Source organism: Eumetopias jubatus, unplaced genomic scaffold (genome assembly GCF_037043125.1).
Source record: "Eumetopias jubatus isolate StellerSeaLion01/CBP00866 unplaced genomic scaffold, mEumJub1_p1.0 scaffold_17, whole genome shotgun sequence".
In the NCBI taxonomy this organism is placed as follows: domain Eukaryota; kingdom Metazoa; phylum Chordata; class Mammalia; order Carnivora; family Otariidae; genus Eumetopias; species Eumetopias jubatus.
Genome location: NW_028274823.1, coordinates 80263717 through 80276810, shown reverse-complemented (window position 1 = coordinate 80276810; position 13094 = coordinate 80263717). Strand labels below are relative to the sequence as shown.

Sequence of the window (13094 nt, the reverse complement as noted above, 5' to 3'; positions counted from 1 at the left end):
CCAGTAAATTTTCCTCCACCCTGAATGTCCTCACATATGCTTCCTCCCAAACATTTTGTCCCAGTGAGTTCCCAATCAGAAAGATCAAAGCTCTCCTTGGTCACATCTCCTTTCCCCACAATGGGAAACCAGCATAGCTGAAAGTCAGTTGCACTTGCCAGGATATTTTTCCATTCAGATGTGCAAGTACTGACAAAGGTACCCCTGGTCAGCAGCGCTGTGCTTCTCATCCTCAGGAATCTGCAGTCAGCAAGCTTGGCTGCCCCTTGCTCCAAAAGCCACCAGTTAAGATGGGAGTTTTGAATGGAAAGGAAGATGAGCTTTATTCTGTTGGTGGGCCACCTGGGGAGAAGGTGGTAGGTAGACCCTTGTCCAAAGGCCAACTCCAAGGTTTCTGCGTGGCCCAGAGACTTTTTTAAAGGGGTTTAGGGCAGTGAATTCGTTAAGGGAGTGCAGTGGTCTGTAATATTTCTTGATTCCGTGCAGACTCTATAGTGCCGGCTATGGATGTTACTGTGGTGCTCAGAAGTTGTGCAAGAGATCTGGTTCCTTGGTGCCCAGCAGGTGGTGCAGGAGAGTTTGGTGAGGTGCAGAAGTGCTCCGCTCCTTCTATCAAGAATGCATGATCTATGGATATGGGAAGAAAGATTTAGTTAATCAATCACGTGGGCTTAAAGACTACTAGGTTGGCCAGGGGGCCGAGGCGGCTTCCAGCTCAGGGAGACTTCTGAGCAGCAAATCAGCCTTCCAGGACACTGCAGGACAGCTGGGCAGCCCTCAGCCTACGACCATGAGGTAAAAGGTTTTATCTTGCATTGGTCTCTTGAAATTGTGTCTAGAAAAATCTCAAGACAGATTTTTCTTAAGTGCTAGATTTCGGCGCCGGCTTAAATATTTAATGTACCTTAAATCTGGATCGTAATTGTTGCAGGCATTTTAAATTTTGCAGCACTTTTCAGATGCACACAGGCTCTCCCCAGTGGAAGCTTTTAGAAATCTAGCCAGGAAGCAGCCAGAGGCTGGAGCAAGGAAGAAAAGACACAGGAGGCATTGGGGGAAGGGGGAGGGGCAAGTTTATTTCATTCTGTTGCAGGCAAATTTTCATCAGTTAAGGATGCCAACCCCGCAGAAATATTCTTATAAGCTTTTGTTTTCCTGTTTTTCATATGAAAGGAAAAGTCAGGAGCTTGGGGTTATTTAATTATAATTTTTAAGGGAAGCATACTCTTTATAAGCTCAGCATTGGACGCCCTAATAAAGGATGGGCTGGATTTAACTAATTATTTTCCAAAGAACCGCAGTGGGGCATTAAACCAGAATTCACATCTCTGAGGTTGCCCAGAGCCTCCAGAGAAACTGGGCTCCATCAGTCCCAGTACCCACGCTTTCCTTTTCTGTTTTGTTTTTAATCTTCAGTGATCTCTTAAAAACAAACAAAAAAATCCAACTAGAATCATGAAGGACTTTTTTCAGTATAAAGATACAATGAGCACGCTAAAGAACTTGGGGAAAATGCCAGCTAGTCTAAGGGGAAAAATTCAATTGTCTCTTATATAACCCACCAGGAATAAACTATTTCAACATTTGAGAGAGATATGTGTGTGTGTGTGTGTGTGTGTGTGTGTGTGTGTGTGTGTATACACTTTATTAAGTAGATTTGGGGGGAAATCTTTTCAAAGTTGAGGGTATAGATTCCATACAGTTTCATCTTATCTTTTCACTTAACATTATATTGTGAGTGTTATCAGTAAAATTTTTCAACATCATGAGTATCAAGGTCTTCGATAATGCTGCAAAATATGGATGTATTATGATTTCTTCCTTCCTTCTTTCCCTTTTTTCTTTCTTCCCTCCCTCCTTCCCCCCTTCCATTCCTCCTTCTTTCTCTCCCGATTCCTTACTTTATAATCAAATTTATGCATTCACACCATTTAAATAGTCAACATGATCTACAGGGTTAGAAAAACAGCATCCCGCAACCCCCACCATACTCCCCTTCTCCAGAGGCCATCGGTAATTCTTTTAGGGACGCTTGTGCTATTTATAGCCATATACTTCAATAACATGATTATATTGGTAGTTCTTGATTTTTCAATTTTGGCCATTATCTATTTGTTTTCCACCATTGAAGCCCCTCCCCAACACACCCCCCCCATCCTCTCCTACATCGTCCCCTCCCAATATCTCTTTGTGACTTTGGTTGGATCGATATTCGGTATTTGGATTATTACAACGACACAAACCCTACTCACAGCTGAATCCTGTCTGGTTCCCCCACGACCTTTCTTTTCCCATATTTCGTTTCATTTTTTCTGAAGTTAAAGGAAACAAACAAACAAAAGTGGTTTTGTTTTTTGTTTCTTTTTTTTTAGGTTTCTAAGTACTTATCACCATCTCAGCCCCGAGCTCTATTCTAGTTGAACAAAACTCCTTTCCATATTTTCAAATCTGAGGCGAGCTGCCCTCGTCATATTTTGGAGGCAATCCCTCACAGGACCTGTGACCTACTCCTGTCTACCCTGGCTGCACTCCAGGTCCGTGGAAAAGCATGGACTATTTCCTTCTCCCTCCCATCTTATGTAAGACCTTCTCTTGCGCTGAGCCCTGTGTTTCCCACATCCCATTTCTTTATTTACTACCTGGGTTTACTCCTAATTTTGAGGGGGGCATCTCCTCTCAGCTTCCTGAACAAGTGTCTGTAACGTAAATTTTTTGCTTACGTGTATGAAAGGGTCTCCGCGCTTTCCTCACATTTAAATGATTGTGTGGCGAAATTTAAAATTATCTTCCCACAGCTTTTGGGAGGCATTTCTCCATTGTCTTCTAGCTTTTCGAGTCATTGTCGAGATGTTCAACAACATTTGGATTCTTGTTGTGTTATATACACCCTTTTCCCCCTGGAACTGTAGAATTCTGTCACCAGTGTTCTAAAAGCTTACCATCAAGTACTTGGTAAAGGGTTAGTTTTTTATTATTATTATTTAATAAGGTCTTATTTTTCAAAATGTGCCTTTGGTGGGATGTGTTCCGAGCATCTTCACCAGTACCTGGGACACCCCCACCCTCGGTGTTTCTGGTGTAAATGACTTCAGCTCTGTGCTCTGAGACCAGTTTAATAAAGAAGCTCCTGGAGGGCTGCCCTGGCCAGGAAGTCCTGAGTCTCTCAGAAACAACCACTGGGGGTCTAAATTTATAGTTGGGAACTCTGCACAGATTTGTCATATGTCACTTTGTCAAATGACACTGGGTTATTGAGCTTGTTCTGAGCTTTCCCTTGGGCCAGTTGTTTCTGGCCTTGCCCCCAGATCTGTGCCCTGGATCTTTGTCTTTCTTAGCCAACTTCCTGGTATCTCTCTTCTTGTCCTTGGGCGGCATCGAAAAGCTCAAGGAGCTAATGCTCCCCCTGCAGCCTCGCTAAGATGTCCGACAAAAGGGGCTAAAGTTTATTTTTACCATGTGGAAACTTACAGCCTTCCATTCAGGGAAACTTTATTGCATTCTTCTAGAATGTTCTTTCTTCCTTTCATTTCCCTTGTTCCACCTAGAACTCAAATTATTCAGCCGTTGCTCCTCCAAGGCTGTCCCTCTAATTTTCCATGTTATGTATCGTATTTGTCCTCTTTTTATCTGGTGGTTGTACTATTGAAAAGATTTTTTTTTTTTTACCATTTTTCCTTTCAATCTTAATCTTCTGAGTTTTTCACTTAAATTAATTGTTTTAATTTCCAAGACTTCTTCCATGTTCTTTAAATGTTTGGGGCTTTTTTTTGTTTTTTAAAGCATTTGCTTTTATTCCACGGATGCAGCATCTTCTCTCGTATCTCAATTTATTGATGACCCTTTATTTGTTCCTATTCTTGTTGTTTTAAGTCTTCTGCTCCCTTCAGGACAATTTTACCATGTGCTTGTTTGGGCCACTGTCCTCCAGGTGAGAAGCCTTTCCTAAAATATCTGGGGATCCTCTGACGCCCGTTCATGATTGAGAGAGAAACACTAAAATACCAAAAGGAAGCCTGGAGCACCTGCAAGGGGCTTCCTTTCACGGTGACCTCACTGCCCCATTTGAGGAGGAACCCCTGATGTCTGTCTCCTGGACTTCCTTGACTTCCTCCGTAACAGGCTACTCATCCCTTGCCCAGAAGAAATAAGCCTGGCTGCCGCACTTTTAGAGCTGACTCGGGAAGATGTGATCTCAAAATTCTACATGCAAACATTTATTTAACTCTCTCATTTGCTGTATAGTACCCGAGGCATCCAGCTGTGCCTATAACCATAGTCCAGGACCGTCTCTTTTATCCTCTGTACAGAAGACACTACAACCTTCTGCTACATTAGGGCGTGGGCGTTGCGAGGACCAGAGGCAGAGTCTATGGGATCAGTGTTCCTGTTGAAACAGAGCCGGACTAGACTCGGGTCCCCTCAATCCTAATCGGAACCCCAGCATTCCCGGACAGCTGAAACCATGCCCCCGAATAGCACACCTTGCAGGAACACAGGGGGCAGGAAGCTTAACAAAGGGGGGCTCCACCAGGAAGATTGGTAAAGACAGAACCAAACCAGTCTGCTCCGAGGTGGACCCCAGAGCTGACCCTTGACAAACTTTCTCCATCTTTATACTAAAAATCATGTCCATGGGCGGGGATTTAACATGCTAATGAGACATTTTGGTGTAGGTTCTGTCCACTGCACCTGCATGCCCAACTTCCTGTCTCCCTTCCCCACCTACATGCTTAGACATTACTCCTTTCCTGCCTCAGTCTCTTCTTAAAATCTTTCCCTGGCCTTTGTTCTGGGAGCCAGCACGGAGGGTCCTTTCCCTTGTGTTGCTTGCCTTGTGCTCGGGCATAAGCCCCAATATAAGACTTGCCCGGAGCTTCCTGTTTGGCGTCTGGTCGTTTTCAATTGCTGGAGAGCCCAGGGACCCCTCTTCACCCCTACACACACACACACACACACACACACACACACACACACACACACACACGCACTTCTGCAGCACTTTGTGCTGCTAACTCCTGAGCCTTTGGGGAATTCTGCAGTATCAATGGGTTGTTTCTTAGGTTCCCCCACTGGTGGCAGAGTTAGCTTTCCCATGTTCCCATGTTTGGAAAAACCAATCCCCACTTGTCTAGCTGTGTCAGGGTTTCCGAGATTCTGCCGTCCTTGTGTTCTCTTTCCTTTATGGTTAGAAGCCTTCATAGACCATGTCATCTTGGTAGGATTTGATCAAGGAGGGAGCTAAAACAGTCTCATGTGTTCAATGGATAGTCTCATGATACCTTTATTTATTTTCCACCATCACCTAGTTTAAAGTTTTAAGCAGTTGTAACTGATCCTGCGATGAACATCCCTTGTTCACAAACTTCTGCGGCAGTCAGGGTGCAGCCAGAGAAGCTGAGGCTGGAGATATACAAGAAGAGATATGATGCAAGGAATCAGCCTATGTGATGATGAGGGCTGCTGGTCAAGTCCAACTCCACAGGGCAAACCATCAAGGAAGGCAGACCAGGACTCCAGGGCATGGGTGTCAGTGGCTGTCCACTGGCAGAATTTCTTCATCAGGGAGCCTCAGCACTATCCTCGAGCCTTTCAACTGATTAAACCAGGCCCACCCAGGTAAAATAAAATAATCTTTCTTACTTAAAATTAAATGCTTGTGGACTTTAATCACGTCTACAGAATACTTCCACAGCAACATTTAGGTTCATGTTTGATCTAGTAACTGGGCACAATAGCCTAGCCAACATGACACATGCATAGGCCATCACAACCTTTGACTGAATATCTGGTTTTCTATACATTCTTAATATTCAGATTTTTAGTCAAGAGCTCCTTGTATGTTTTGCCACAATTCCCTGCAAGTTTTATGTCAAAGTATGTTCCGAACCATCATGTATAAGTAAAAATGCCCAGCTGTGATTCTTAAAAATCTTTTTTGTGTAACTGAAGCTTTAAAAGCCATTGAAATACCGTTAATTTAATTTGCATTTCTTTGATTAGTGACCATTTTTTTATATGTGTGTTTTTTTATGTGTGTTTCGAACTACCTGCTCATATTAGTATCTACTGAAATATGAATACTAAAAGTGCCTTTTAGATATTAAACGGAATACCTCTTGCATGCTTATAATCTGTTTTCTAGTTTGTCCTTTGATTTTTGTGAATAGCATTTGCATGTGGGCTCTTTGTGTGCTGTTTCTCCTCTGCTCTAGATGTCTCTGTAAGGAACCTGACTACTGTCTTTGTGACCATTGAGCAAATCAAAAGGGTGGTGGACCACAGCATCAGGTGGCACCCACCCGGGGAGAGAGTGGAGAGTATTTGAGTTGTTCTAGTTCGTGAATCTGCCCGAAGAGCCAGCTCAGCAAAGGCAGAGACAGTGACACAGGCGGGGCTACCCTTGTTGGCCCAATGTCAGATGGACCAAAAGCCTGCCCCGAGCCAACCTGAATAAATTAACACTCTGTGCACACTCCATCTCTTGGAAAGGACCCCTGAGGGATATCTATTCACACCCAGCCCCAAATGATCCCCCTCTCATCTCTTGGTGTCTTCAGCCCAGCATTTCCTCTTACTTATTCCCTGAATATTCTGGTGGATCAGAAGTGCAGGCTCACACCCTGGTTTCCATGCTTGAGAGAGGAAACAAAAAACCAACCTCACTAAATATTATTACTCAACTACCGCACCATTCTCTGATAATTTCTACAGAGAAATTTCCTTGCTTTGCAGTTGGAGGTCCAGGACTGCTGTGCCCATCCTTCTCTAAGACAGGTGGAATTGGGGTGTCCCTGGGTAATAAATTTCCTCCACTCCCCCTTCCTTCTGGGCCATCCCATCGACTTCCATCCATTTGGGGGGCTTTTACAAAATACCACAGACTGGTAGCTTATAATAAACAACAGAAATTCGTTTCTCACAATTCCGGATCAGAGTGCCAGCACTGTTTGGGCCTTTTCTCAGAAATGGTCAGGGGGCCATGCCCTAAACTTGTTGCTTTGTCCATCTGCTCACTCATATCCCCAAATGTCTGCTCTTCTTCCCCTACAGTGAAATCACCAAACATTCCCTGGAAAATATCTTACTGCAATTGAAATGCCATTTCACCTGGAACTTACATGATGAAGAAAGTTCCTTAGATGATCTGGAGAACAGAGTGCGTGACCAGGCACGGTTTCTAAACAAAGAATTCAAAGCAATCATGTACAATCTGTTTGCCTATGTTAAACACCTCCGAGGCCAGAACAAGGCGGCTCTGGAATATTTACAGCAAGCAGAAGAGTTCATCCTGCATGGACAGGCCCGCCAAGGCAAAATCCGAAGTCTGGTCACCTGGGGAAACTATGCCTGGGTCTATTATCACATGGGCAGGCTTCCAGAGGCACAGGCTTACGTTGACAAGGTAGGACATCTTTGCAAGAAGTTTGCAAGCTCCTACAGAATTGAATGCCCTGAGATTGACTGTGAAAAGGGATGGGCACTTTTAAAATGGGGAGAAAAGTATTATGAACGGGCTAAGGAGTGTTTTGAGAAGGCTTTGCAAAAGAAACCCACCAATCCAGAATTCTCCCTGGGACTGGCTATCACACTCTACCGTCTGGGTGACAAAGCACCAACAGAGAACACCATTTGCCTGCTAAGGCGGGCCATCCGACTGAATCCTGACAACCAGTATATTCACGTTCTCCTGGCTCTGACTCTCCAAAAGACCCAGAAACAAGCTGAAGGAGATAAGCTAGTCGAAGAGGCCTTGAAGAAAACGCCGTGCCCAACAGACGTCCTCTGCAGTGCAGCCAAATATTACCGAAATAAAGGTACTCTGGACACGGCTATCGAATTACTTAAAAAGGCTTTAGAATCGGTACCGAACAACGTCTATCAACATCTGCAGATCGGATGCTGCTACAGAGCAAAAATCCGGCAAATACAGAGGTCAAGGAGGTATACCACGAAGGAGAATGAAGAAGAGCTGCAGGAGATGACGAGACACGCGGTGGATCACTTTAAGAGAGTTGTCGAGTTGAATATTAACCTTCCCCGCGCCTGCTCAGACCTTGCCTGCCTCTATGCCATCATGGGCCAGTATGATAAGGCGGAGTATTACTTCCAGAAAGAATTCAGTAAGGATCTGCCTCCAGCGGAAAGACAAGTCCTCCACCTGCGCTATGGAAACTTCCAGCAGTACCAGCAGCAGCGTGATGACACCGCCATCAGCCACTACCTGCAGGGCTTGAACATCAATGGGACAGTGACCGAGAAGGAAAAGCTGATCGTCAACCTAAGAAAAATTGCCCACAAGCGACTCTCTGAAAACACCTTCGATGCTGTGGGTTGGCAACTCTCCAGGTTCATTCGCGAGCTGAATAGAAAGGGGCACCCGTGGGACAGTCCGCCCCCAGAGGCCGCCCTGCGGGCTGAGAAGGGCAGCGAGGAAATGACAGGGGGCGCGGGTGGGGCCCACCACCCAGAGGAGCGGAAGGCCCTAGAGAGAGCCTGTAACCAGTCTTCAGGGCTTCCGAGAGAGAAGAGACAGAGCGAGAATGAGACAGAGGGGTAGGAGGCCTGGCGAGGTGGTCACAAAGGCGAGGGAAACGGGGACACAGAGAGACAGAGAAGCTGCAACTTGCAGGAGCTGGGCCAGATGGCTGGGCTTTTCATTTTGCTGTCTCTTTTTCCGGGTTCCCCAAATTCTCTCAGCCAGACCTGAAAATGCAGAATCACTTTTCCTCTGTCCTATAGATATTTTGAGCAAAAGCTCTTTTGAGGGCAAGCACTTGCTTTGGGACCGTGGGACTCTGCTTTAGTCTCAGTTTGCACCCCCCAGCTCTCACCCAGCACCTTGCACTCGGCCTCGCGTACAGTAGGCACTCAACACCGCTGACAGAACAAGAGAAGACAACATCACTGAGGCCTGGTCCTCTTTCCTTGCTCCTTCTGCTCCCAAATGAATTCCGTACAAACCAAAAATTTAAATGTTTAAAAAATAGAAATCACAAAATTTCTACAGGAATTCTTGAGAGGATTTTTTAAATCACAGGTCTGGAAGTTGTGAGTATGAAACAAAACACGAAAGGGCAAAAGTATTAAGAAATTCAACCACATTAAAACACGCTTCCTAGAGGAGGGACCTCCGGAAAGTCGAAAGATCAATGACAGACTTAAAAATACGGTTTTAGTACATTACCGGGTAAAGGATTAACTTCCTTAATGATGAAACAGATCCTTTGGACAAATGGGCAAAGGTCAGGAAATTAAAATGGCTTAAACACGTGAAATGATTGTCAATGTTGCTCTTATTAAGAGCAAAGCAAACCAACACTATTAAGAGAGGTCATCTCAGGTCAACCAAAGAAACACCTTTCAAGAAAAGGGTACTAACAAGGATGTGGGGAAACAGCCTCCATCATGCAACGCCATTGAGATTATAAATCGTGTAGATGGACGGCATTTGTTGATGGCAATTCGGCATTCGTGAATCTTCACCCCAGCAATTCCACTCATTAATCTATCCTGTATTTGCATATGCATGCAAAGTCATGATTAAAGATACTCATGAAGCTTTGTTTATAATAACAAAGGACTGACAACAACTCAAAGGTCCATCACTAGGGGACTCATTAATTCAATTTTCATATTTCATACACAGAACAGCATGCAGCTATTGTAAAAACTAATAAGGTAGTTCTAAATGTAAAAATATAGAACACTATCTCTGAGATATATTAAAAAATAAAGAATAAAAATGCAGAAGAGTGTATACAGCGTGCTAACATTGTTCAAAGGAAGGGTAGAAGGAGGAAGAAAAGCATATCACATTATGCATAGACTATTTGGAAAAGGATGTATTTCCTCTAGGGTAGCCTCCAGAGAAGGAACGGGCTGTCTGGGAGTCTGTATGGGAGGAAGACATATATTTCAACTGCAGAGATTTTTAAATTTTGAATTTGATACCCAGAGCATATATCACATTGTCAAAAATAGTATGCAACAGAACAAATTCAAAACAAAAGATGGTCACGCCAGAATGCCAGGACCACCCCACTGGTGTCTATTCTGCAACTGGTTCCTGCTGGGTCCAAGCCACACTAATCAACGTCTGAAGATCCCTGTACCTAATCGACGAGTCTCTGGATTCCCGGTCTTCCTCCATGCCTTCATCTTTACTCCCACCACCCACCCACTCACCTCACCACTAACATGTACAACGTGTCCTCTGCTCCCTTCGCCGATCCATAATGGTGTCCATCGCAACTGATCCTTGAAACTGTAACCATGTCCTGGACCTTTGCTCTGACTGCTCTCCTCCAACTATCCCACTCTGCTCTTTCGCCATCCGTGTTCAGGAATTTACTTTTTGTGCAACAAACTTCTCTCAAGCTCCTCAAAGCTGTCAAGGAATGTGATGAATGAGAATGTACCAAGATGAAGGTCACAACTCTTTAAGTTCGTGCTGCAATATTGTGCTTCTGTCGACAGCACTCACCCTGTAGCTGTCTCATTTCCCCGAGAAAGAGGGAAGAGCTTCATCCACCCCGTGTGCTGCCAGGGTTGCAGGGCTTGCCCCCCTCTGTCATTAGATGGATGAAAGTTTAACCTTCCCTCAGATCACAAACTCCAAAGAGTTCACGGTGACGCTTCCCTTCCCTGACACCTAGGGGCAATCTTAACCGGTGTTGCCTGGCCTTGCATGTTATGGGGATCTCTGCCTGTAGCCCTTTAGTAACTGCAAGAGGAACCCAAAGGAACATACCAAGTCTGGTTGGAAACTCAAGTAGCCACGGTTTTGCTTCCAGAGAGCTGGTGAAGCAGCCGGTGAGAGAGGTGGAAAAGCTCCTGCTGCTAAGTTCAAAGAGAACCAGAAGTCGATATACATGCAGAGATGCATTTCCACACCTCTGCTGTCCCTCATACCTTTATGTGGCCTTTTTCATCTCTCTTTTATCTATGAATGCTTCCGTGATAATCAACTTTTAAAACTCTTTATTCTCAGAATCAGACACTGACAAATATTTGAGGCATACTTTGAAGGCACTGCTTCATTGAATAAATGCTCTCCATCGAGGGATACCATCAACAGAGGTTCTGTGTGCACACAGGAGTCTCTGGGGCCCAGAAAGTGAACACAGAACCCCAGCCCATGGCAGAGGACGTGGGAACACGAGAGTTAATGTCACAAAGAGCGTCCCAGGGGGTGGAGCCGGGGATATGGAGAATGTTGGCAAGGTTCTCATCAGAGAGCAGAATCTGGGTCTAAGAAAGAATCTTCCAAATGCCTATCCAGCAGACGTTCACCATTGCTACTGACTTGTGACCTCTGAGCTTCCTCCATGTTCCCTTTCTTCAACTGGGATGTTTCCTATGGTTCTTGTGCCAAACAGAACACACAGGAGTTACCTAATCTTATCTAGTCTTTTAGGTGTTTTTCTCACCAGGCCACAGGAAGCCACACCCTGTCCATTGAGGGGAACTGTGCATCACCAAGAGTTCCCTGAGCATAGCTGGGCACAATGGTTGCCTTGACTCTGGGTTGACACTCTTGGGAAAGGCCTGAGTATGTTCTGTGTTTAAGAAGAAGGGCACATTGTGGGTATTTAGGGTGTGAAGAGTCCTCTAGCAGATGTGAGTAGTATTGAACTAGCCACCAGCTCATCTAGGTAGATAAAGCTTATGTCAAACACTCTTTACAGAGGCAGAGAACAAAAAAGAGGGCCATTTTTCCCCATGAATCTCAAGAAAAACCTGTAGAGTTTTGTTTTATGGAATTAAAAGAATTTTTACTTACAGTCAAAATATAATGTGGTTCTCATACTTTATAGCGTGCATTAGGATTATTTGGAAAGTTTACTAACACAGAGATTCCTTCGCCCCACTCCTAGAATTTCTGATGCATTTTATTGAGGATGGAGCCTGAGAATTTTCATTTGTGACAGGTTCCCAGGTGAAACTGAAATTTCCTGGGATTGATGTGGCCACGCAATGAGGAAATGGCTTTCCGCATTCTGAGAACAGCAAACAAGGACTCTCCCTTAGGCTAGGCGGAGACAGGGACAGCCTCAGGCCTACATTTATGCGTCTGGGTCAAAGATACATAAAGAGTTGTAACAGCCTGACTAATCAGAACTCTCGCTGAGTAAGTTTTATTTTTCTCATCACAGACATATTACCAGAAGAGAGTTGGTTTTCTTTTCCAGTTTCTATTTTGCAATCCTACTGCATCTTCTAACACGAACCCAGCTGCCAGAGCCGCTGGTGCAACCCTCTAGTGAACGTGAACGCACTATATACACAGGCCCTGGCCATACGGATTTCTGAAGCGTAACACAGTAGCTCCAGGCATTTCAAAACACAGCTACCACATGCTTTCCCTATGCTTCTCCCCACCTGGTACCTTTATAATAAGATTTAAACATTTCTGGGGGGCGGAGCAAGATGGCGGAGGAGTAGGAGACCTAGATTTTGTCTGGTCTCAGGAATTCAGCTGAATAGGGATCAAACCATTCTGAACACCTACGAACTCAACAGGAGATCGAACAGGAGAGTAGCAACAACTCTCTGAACAGAGAAGCGACCACTTACTGGAAGGTAGGACGTGCGGAGAAGTGAATCCGAGGCGATCTTCGGGAGGATAGACGGCGGGGGAGGGGGCCTCCGTCGGCCGCTTCTGGCAAGTGCTAGAGCCGCGGAGCACAAAATCGGACCTTCTAGAAGTCGGCTCCGCGGAGGGACGTCGCTGCAGTGGCTAAGCGGGGGGTGGAATCCTCCCGGGACAGTGTGGTCTCGGGACCCCTGGGGTCACAGAGAGACCGCGGGTGCCTGAGTGCGGCAGAGCTCCCAGGGATCGGAGCGGGGAAGCCGGCTGCAGAGACGGAGCCGAGGCGCGGGCTCTCAGCTCGGGGTGGCCATAAACTGTGATCGGCGACAGTCGGGCCACTGCTCCTGCAGCAGGGACCCAACAAGCGGCAGAGCCGGGGAGACTCCCCTTCCTCCCCCGGGAGGAGCAGCGCGGGAGCGCACCGCAGGGATCTGCTGGGTTTGGAGACTCCACACGGGGTCGGGTGCCAGAGAGAGAAACGCTCGGTCACAGGCCGGGTGAG

The 13094-nt window shown here is 45.7% G+C and overlaps 1 protein-coding gene and 1 pseudogene across 2 annotated transcripts; one reads left to right on the top strand and one right to left on the bottom strand.

The window, feature by feature from the left end:
* Positions 1–608: 608 nt before the first annotated feature.
* LOC114210370 (interferon-induced protein with tetratricopeptide repeats 2-like) lies at positions 609–12350 on the top strand. 2 transcript variants are annotated; one of them, XM_028104648.2, is made up of 2 exons: positions 609–795; positions 7051–12350. In XM_028104648.2, exons 1-2 carry the CDS (start codon positions 791–793, stop codon positions 8555–8557), a joined length of 1512 nt encoding a protein of 503 aa, XP_027960449.1. In that variant the 5' UTR covers positions 609–790; the 3' UTR covers positions 8558–12350. The 2 variants fall into 2 exon arrangements, with proteins under 2 accessions (XP_027960449.1, XP_087876047.1); XM_088019921.1 differs by lacking the exon at positions 609–795 and adding an exon at positions 5425–5616.
* LOC114210251 (small ribosomal subunit protein eS25 pseudogene) lies at positions 998–3375 on the bottom strand (annotated as a pseudogene).
* Positions 12351–13094: the final 744 nt, after the last annotated feature.

What these genes read in the sequence shown, in the direction of transcription:
- LOC114210370 (XM_088019921.1), top strand. Translation starts at nt 5,426, where the DNA reads ATGCAAGGAATCAGCCTATGTGATGATGAGGGCTGCTGGTCAAGTCCA. An exon ending in ATTAAACCAGGCCCACCCAG is followed by an intron (nt 5,617 to 7,050) that starts GTAAAATAAAAT and finishes CTTCCCCTACAG; the next exon opens with TGAAATCACCAAACATTCCC.